Source organism: Syngnathus acus, chromosome 9 (assembly GCF_901709675.1).
Source record: "Syngnathus acus chromosome 9, fSynAcu1.2, whole genome shotgun sequence".
Lineage (NCBI taxonomy): Eukaryota > Metazoa > Chordata > Actinopteri > Syngnathiformes > Syngnathidae > Syngnathus > Syngnathus acus.
The window spans coordinates 6,812,389-6,820,715 of NC_051094.1; the positions used below are offsets into that span (position 1 = coordinate 6,812,389).

Sequence of the window (8,327 nt, forward strand, 5' to 3'; positions counted from 1 at the left end):
TGTGGCTGTAAAATGGCCGAGGCCGAGTTAACTGTGGTTCCAACGTCATGACATCATACCCCTGAGGCCTTTGTTTTGTTTGGAGAAGACAAGAGGCAGCTGGAGGTCTGTTGTTCATTCATCAAGCCAACATTCTACGAGGCTCCACATTTAAAGTGAGAGCAGAAACAGACACGTCTCTTATGTGTGGCCAAAAGGTAAGCAGAGCTGCAGTGTACTGAATAAAGCGCTGCCTTGACGAGCAAAAAAATATTTAATGATATGTCTCTAAAATCATGTTATGATACTGTTTACTTAAGCATGTGATTAATACAATTCTATTTAAATAACTGTATTGCTCCTCTTGGATTGAGCTCTCCTGTGTTGCAGTAAATTCCATAAAATCTCAACTTTACATTTTTCTCTCTGCCATCACTGCTACCATTCCGCTACTTGTGGAGTTAATCCTTCCGATTCATGCTGATCGGATGTCTAACGAATGATTACAGTTTGAACAAATTATTTGGTAAAGGTAGTCCCGTAGCACGCATGCACACATGGACCTCACATCCGTTTAAAATTAATTCGGGGGGAAAAACAAAGTACAAGTCATTCTGCCTTAATGGCCTTAAATTGCATCAATCAGCACTTTACCAAACCTCCATTGCAATAAAAAAATATTATGAAACCTAGGGATCATTTTGATAGGTAGGGTTGGTCATTTTTACAGATTATTTGCTGTTGCCGAGGTAACTAGAACAAAAAAAGCATCAGGGAGAGACATTATCTTTCTAGGACTGGCAAAATGATTGTGACCTATAAACACAGAGGGCGCACTTATGAAGCATCAGCACAAAAACAGTGTACAGCACAAACATGTATGACGTGCTAAATTTATTCTCAACTGTATTTACCTCACATATAAAATCGTAAATAGCCCTCTTCTCACAGATATGTTTTCCTCATATTTCAGGGATGTGACTTCTTTACACCATCTGTTTTAGATCAATATTATTCAGACAAAATTACCCATTAAAAATACATGAGTGGAACGGCAATGAAAATAGCAACCCTAACTTTTCCCCAGGAACATCTCTTTTTCTTTTGCATCTACTTGCTTTGCTTTTTGCCAGCAAACAAGAACTTTCTCGTGTTTCTGTGCCATATACAGGATTTGTAAAAACAATTTTTGTAAATACAAACAAGTAACTAACTATCAAAGACTTTGACACCTGAGGATCTCAGCAACCAAGAAATACCATCCAGAAGACCAGAGAGAGATTCTGCAACTGTATCCTGCACCTGGTTCAAGACAGAGAAAGACAGGGTGCTCAAGGACACTTTGAAATTTCGTCCATGGCGGCTATTGACTCGACTTGTCCTGACAAATGAGCTACAGCCGTGCCATTCATTCATTTATTAAATTAGAATAATTACCATCCATGGATTAGGTAACTGAGGCAGGCCGAGTCTCTTTGCCATGTCAACACAGGGCGTTCGACGGTTGCTTTGCATTCTGGTGGTCCCGACTGCTTGGCTTTCCTCTCTTGAGATGCACGAGAGCACCAACAAGGGTTTGGATGTGGAGCACAGCACAGCTCTGATTTGAGCCCCCTCAGACTCACCTTCACCTGTTGAATAAGTGTAAATTGTGTCACTTGGCAGAAAACGAGAGTAAAATGAGTGAATGTAATTCCAGTAGAAGGCTGTGTGACAAAATTTCTTTAATCCTTGAACAAGGGAATGAGTTAAAACATCTATTCTTCCAACTTTAGGAAGCACTGCTTCTCAACAGTCACTCAAATAAACCCACGTATTGGTCTCTCACCGTTGCCTGGCTCAGCATTCGCCACATAGATGACCCCTTCCACAACCTGGCACACTTGCTGCACCTGGGGAGCCGGCCTGAAGACTGGGTCCCCCGAGTCATTGCTCCCTATTAAAGTGAAGAGTTTCCCACTCATGTACTGCTTCTGTAGTTTGGCACGCTCCCTCTCTGCTCTGCACACAAACACCAAACGACCATCTATCACTCTGTACATACCGTTCAAGGTAGGGAATGCTTACTTGTTTGTCGAATATAGTGTAAAGATGTTGAACTTGTGCTGGTTGTTGAACATGTAACTGATGCCAGAGCCGATCACTGAAGGTCCTAAAGGACGGAAAAAAAAGTTGCTTGAGTTGGAGAAGAGTGGGGGTGACGCTTAAAAAAGTAAAGACTGCCATCTTCTGGTGGACGAAGCATCCTTGCAAAGCACAGTGCAAGGCATTGCATCATTCATGAACCTCATTTCACATAGCTCTTTGGCCACAAGATGGCGCCAAACCAAGATTTGGTTTTAGCCTGAGGGAAAAAAACCCCCCAAAACAAAACAGCAAGTGGCTGAGTTTTTAAGAAAATAACATTCAAAAGGTTCATTAAAAAAAAAAAAAAATCACACTGCTAATATGCTAATATGATATCATATCGCCAAAAATTAACATATGTGACTAGAGTTATTTAAAGAAATGAGTGTGGTGCCTCACCATTGATGTGACTGTTCCGAGTGACTGACATTTGCAGAATATCAGAGGCGCGCATGAGCCTGGTGACTATAGAAACGTCCAGTTGCTCCATGCCGGGCCCGAACATGATGTAGCGTGGCTCAGATGAGGGCACCAAAGAATGCATGAAGAACGTCAACACATGGTACGGTGGCCACGAAGGAAGCCATTTCTGTCTGCATGACGGGCATCCTTTCAGATATCTGCGGAAATAAAAGTAATTGAATTCTCTTAAAATGACGGTGTCAGTCTATTCAAAAGTCACCCACTCTGCCATGTAGTCAACTTTGGATTCTGTCGTCTCGTAATCGTCCTGTTCTGCGTTGTCAGCGATGACCGGGCCTTCTGGCGCCTCCAGCTGCGGCATCGTTACGTGATCGATGGAGGGCCACTTAGGCATGTCCCTGAGGAGAAAGAACTTCCACAACAATGGGTCCCGGATCAAGGCCCTCCAGTAGCGGCTGGTTGCTCCCAGGCGACAGATGTCCACAGAGGACAATAGGGTCATGATTTGGAACTGCACTTCCACCTTTAGAGTGAAACTATTGTTAGTATTGTCATCTGTAAATTTTGATTTAAATATTGATCAATCTATCCATCCATCAGACCCAGTACTTTCTCAATGTATTTGATTCAGATTGCCCCTGTCCTCCACAACTAAAAAACATTCAGTGTCTAGTTTTTCTTGAAATTGGCTGTCCTCATCGCAAACATATCTCTTCATGACTCGGTGACAGGATATATTTTCCTTCCACTTGGTGTCACTTCAGAATTACATTTTGCCAAAAGCTACCACGAGCCTGAGCGATGGTATCCCCTCAATAACCTTAAAAAAAATGACGGGGCAAAGAAGGTGGGGGCCATACTAACATCTAACTTTGAGGTCAAGTAGGGGACCGCAAATCGACCCCGTTGTCCATATTTAAGACTACTGGGGTAAGTTAATGAAAGTTGTCACATGAGGAAGTTGGCAGTCAACTTAACTTACAGGTAAACATTCCAAAAAACCGGGCTCCTCCGCTCCATGATCCCCAACGACGTCTCTCACACCGGGAGGCCAATACAACTCTTTCAAGCGCCGAAGACTTCGAATAACGACTGATTCGCTATGACGGTTAATCTTCCCTGCCATGGCTTGTTGATATATGAAGGTTTACATAGTTGTGGTGTTGAAATCATACCGGTTAACAAATGTGACGTGACGCTTTTGATTTACTTCCTATTGATGACATTAGCGGTGCATTGTGGGTATTGAAGTTCCCCAGTCGAACAGCACCACAGACAAAACCCTCTCGTTAAAACAACACGGGCTTTATTGTCACCAAGGACATAAAAAATGAAAATTTAATCAAAACCAGCACGTTCTCTATTAAAAGCTAAACAAATAGTTAATTAAATGTTGGAAATTTTGCAATAAGCGGGGAATACAAGTGGTGGATTATGAATAAATCTAAACATACACTTCCACACTTTCTGGAAAAAGTCCTTTGCTTTGTGTATTTTATACACATTTACAAACTTGTGTATAGAGTATAAACAGATGTCAAATAGTAAAAGCATACCAAAATGGCAACTTAAGAATAAATAAAAATGTTACTGTGCAATGTTTCATTTTAGGCTGTTATCAAATAAACAATTCTTAAAAAAAAGGAAACATTTTTTTTTACTAAGAATCTTTTATATTATTATTGTTACTATAACACATTCTTAGAGCAAAACAGGTGCCCTAGTCAACAGTCTAAAATGAAAAGAACGGCCCCAACCCACAGAACAAATTAAAAAAAAATGATTTCACTGTCAGTTTTACACCACCTCACGTAATGCCAGTGACCTGGACCATGTGATGTGGAGTGAGGTCCAGGTGACTTTTGCCCAAACACATTTCCTCTCCTTAGCCTTTCGTTACACTGTACCTCACCTGGGTGGTTCCCTTTTTTTTTCTTTTTTTTCTCTTTAATTTAGGGATTGGGGGGAAAACCCCATTGAATACTGATGTCAGCTCTGTGTCCGAGGACGACCTGGACACAGTGGCGGCTGAACTTCACTGCAAAACACTGAGGATCTCCTTGGCATTCTCCGTGTTCCAGCCCTGGCCCTGCAGCGGGCCCTCGCAGGCGAGCACGTACTTATTGAGGATTTGTGTGCCAATGTCCCTAAACTGGAGACGGTCTTCTTTACAATCCACAGTGTCACCGCTGTAGTCTTCATACTTTACCGCCCAGAAGCACATTTCGCCAATGTACATCATGGTCAGCAGGTGCGTGTCTGAGAAAATACCTTGGGAAACAAGTCAAGGGATACGTCACGATTCAAACTGGCATTTGCAATTTTGCAAAAATCTATTTGATTTATTCAAATAATATAGAATAACTTCCTTTTTGGTCCTTGTTTATATTCATATACGTGGCACTCATGGTAAAGACACTCAGTTCCCAGAATGCATTGCATGGCACGATGCGTTTAGGTTGTATGTAAAATGGTGACATCCCGGTAAACTGCTCTGCATAAATTCCAATGGAACACCCAAGCATTGCTTATAAAAATCCGTTTGTGACTTATCAACCCAGAAGAAAGGAAAGCAAAATAACTGGTTGTGATCATGCTGAAGATATCTAAGAAATTATTACATCCTGAATGTAGAAATACAAAATAACTGATTGTGATCATACCGAGGATATCAAAGAAATTGTTACATCTGAATGTAGAAAATTTGAGAACACCGTACCTGTAGACATAATTGTAAATTGTTCGAGTACATATAGGGTAAAATCAGCCAATTTGACAAAGTTAGAAGGGCTATATAAAAGTACCTTCAGATAGCAAGCCTGCGGCCGCAGTGTCATGGAGCACCACCCCATCATTGAGCTTCACCGAGTTCCTCACCTGCAACATCCTCATTAGGTAGCGCACTCCTTCCTGAATACACTGCACAAACACATCATTGTCACATAAAGGATACAGACAAGCGAGTTAACAGTTAGGCTTGTAAAGTAACAATTCCTCAAATACAATATCAATAGTCGGCCGTCATATTTGTAGTGCTCCAAGAACTTACTGGCTATGTCATTCATGTGAAGAAGATTTAACCCCCTTAGGCATTTTTTTTTTTTTTTTACTATAATGCCTTGGCAGATAGGAAAGGAGATACACTGATCATGATTGCACTGGTCAACCATTTACTGTAGACCAATGCAAACATAAAAATAATTAGAAGCACATGCACTGGCCAGTATTAATAGTATTATAACAGTGATAAAAAATATAGTGTATCATGGAATTAAATTTTCAACAATGAAATGTCTTTTACAGGAATATTTGGGTAAATGAAAAGCATTTTTAATGCTATGAAGGTCCACGCCCAATAAACTCTTGAATACAGAGACGGAGTGTTCACTATGAGTAAATAAATGCCATCCTTTGAGGAAATGTTTTTTTCCTTCCATATTTTTGTACTCTTCTGTCATTTTGACCAAGCAGTACCTTCAGGAATGTCTCCTTGTTTTCCTTGATCCATTGCTTCCGTTGATGAAGGGTGTGGCAATACATGTAGAGCAGCGCGCCGCGTCTCCAATAGAGGCATTCTAACAACTCCAGGCCCAAAACAACCTGCACCTGAGAGACCAAATAACAATGTCACGTTGTTACGGTCACGTCAGGCCATATAATTCACCTGTATCACAGTAACCAAAAACATGATTGCTCGACAGTGACAATGTCCTCTGGTTCAATGTCACTTCAAAAATAATGACGCATTTCACAAACAGAAACCAAGCACACCTCTTGAGATGGCGCTAATCTCCCCACCAGCACTTCCGGCTCGGTCAGATCTTGCAGGAGCTGCTGGATTTTGAACGGTGAACAGTCCTCCGGAAACTCTTGATCCACCAGTTTATTCTCTTCGTAAAATGTGATATCGAGGATCACCTGCCATGCACAAAATGCAGGATTTACACGAACACACTCATAATGGAGGAAACTCTGCATACAAACGGCAATTACTAAATGGTAAAACTTGTTTTAACCCTTTAAAACACAGTTCAAGTGTACACTTTGATCAGACTGTAAATTGAGGACTCTCTGTCCAATGTGTATGTTTAAGTACCTGTGTGTAATCCTGAAGCAATTTGGAAAGGCTGCTGCTTTCCCCTCCTTGTCTGTAATAGCTTTTCAACTTGTCCAGTATGACAGATGCATTTTGTAAATAGTCATCATCTGTGGAGAAACATGCAATTATAATATTACTGACTGCAGGTGGATGTGTCACTACAGGTCACTTGCAGATTTGAAAAACCATCCATCCATTTTCAATAGTTGGTTATCGTACAGGTTAAGGGTGAGACGGTGACAAATCCCAGTTGATTTAGGTGAGTAGGTGGAGTGCACCCTTCACTGTTGCACATTAAACAAACAGTACTCACACATTTCGGCCAAATTGGTCTCTCAAATTTGAAGAAGCACATGTGCAGACCACCATCTGCCATGCTGTAATTTTTACTTATTTTAACTTTACCACAGGAAACAACAGAGAGACAAGTGTGGGAAGTTAACCACTGTCAAAATAAACACAGCATCAGACTAATGTTTTGTTGTAGCTTTTTTCCCCACCCCTTTAATTGTGCAACATGAAAAAAGTCCTCAAAAACATCTTGACAATCGTTCACACGCACATTCATTCAGACTTGCGGTTGATTTAGTTTGGATTGAACATGGTTTTTGAAATATTTTATTTTGACATATTTATGGAATGTGGGAGGCAGAATGAGGGTCTGAGCCAGGATTCTAACACACCTTGGAACTGTGTGGCAGGGGTGGTAACCACTTCGTACTGATCTGCCGTAGTGTAAAACCATCGAAAATGACTAAAAACAGAACTAGGCATAATCGATCCAAAACTTGACTGGCACCAAATAGAAGCAGGATAGACTTAAATATTACAAATGTTTATGGTCACGTTTTAAGCTAAAGTCAATAGAGGGACGCTAGCTAAAATGTTGGCTTCGGAATGTTCACATCCAGAAACCATCAACGGGATGAATAATTGCATTATTAAGCGATATATTTTAATATTAGGTCCCGGTATGCACACAGATGGCGCTGTCTGTTAGTTGGGTTATCCAAAGTTACACCGGGGCAGTTGCTGTTTGCATCGTAAGATAACGCTAACAACAGTTAGCTCGTTAGCCGGCTAAACACGAAGCACGGATGTCAGGCGACGCCAAGAGATAGCAAGAATTGGATTACAAACAGAATGTTTGAAGCGTTACCTTGTTTCTCAGCTTTGAGAGCGGAACACTTGGCGTCAAACTCAAATATTCTTCTCTCCAAGTCGAGGCCTTGTCGCCTGTAGTCGTCGGCCATGACTAAAACTACTAGTCACGTGAGGGTGGGTCACGTGTCCAAGCAACGGAGGATGCGACAACGTTATGTTTAAATTTGTATTATTATTTTTATTATTATTACTTTAATATAATACAGATCAGGGAAGAATATAAAGACAAAATGCATTGGTAGGTTTTATGGAACTCGGAAGAATACAAGCACGATGAATGAATCTTCACAATGACGTTGTATGACGTCACATGACGTATGTTCTTTCGTTGACAAGTGTTTTGACGATATAACTTGCATGTGTGTGGTTACAGTCAGAGAAACAACTTTCTTTGTTACACAGCGCAGTTGCAAATTGTGTTCTATTTGGTTTTTGAATTGGATTAGTGAATACACTCACACACGCACGCACACATACACGCACGCACGCACACGCACACAACAATGTTCAATACCTCTGTTATGTTTTTTTATAC

The 8,327-nt window shown here is 40.9% G+C and overlaps 2 protein-coding genes and 1 long non-coding RNA gene across 3 annotated transcripts; 1 reads left to right on the top strand and 2 right to left on the bottom strand.

Moving 5' to 3' along the window:
• Nucleotides 1–90: 90 nt before the first annotated feature.
• LOC119127078 lies at nucleotides 91–2,329 on the top strand. The gene is made up of 2 exons (XR_005098750.1): nucleotides 91–197; nucleotides 1,755–2,329. It is a non-coding gene; the product is annotated as an uncharacterized LOC119127078 (long non-coding RNA).
• On the bottom strand, nucleotides 859–3,655 carry fbxo4 (F-box protein 4). Its single transcript, XM_037258783.1, has 7 exons — nucleotides 3,512–3,655; nucleotides 2,793–3,052; nucleotides 2,506–2,726; nucleotides 2,047–2,131; nucleotides 1,808–1,980; nucleotides 1,417–1,610; nucleotides 859–1,281 (listed from the first exon to the last, which is right to left on the bottom strand). Exons 1-7 carry the CDS (start codon nucleotides 3,653–3,655, stop codon nucleotides 1,189–1,191), a joined length of 1,170 nt encoding a protein of 389 aa, XP_037114678.1. The 3' UTR covers nucleotides 859–1,188.
• Nucleotides 3,656–3,818: 163 nt separating this feature from the next.
• Nucleotides 3,819–7,932, bottom strand: c9h5orf51 (chromosome 9 C5orf51 homolog). Its single transcript, XM_037258788.1, has 6 exons — nucleotides 7,788–7,932; nucleotides 6,626–6,735; nucleotides 6,301–6,447; nucleotides 6,004–6,135; nucleotides 5,334–5,448; nucleotides 3,819–4,800 (listed from the first exon to the last, which is right to left on the bottom strand). The coding sequence occupies exons 1-6, from the start codon at nucleotides 7,879–7,881 to the stop codon at nucleotides 4,565–4,567; spliced, it is 834 nt and encodes a 277-aa protein (XP_037114683.1). The 5' UTR covers nucleotides 7,882–7,932; the 3' UTR covers nucleotides 3,819–4,564.
• Between the last annotated feature and the right edge of the window lie 395 nt (nucleotides 7,933–8,327).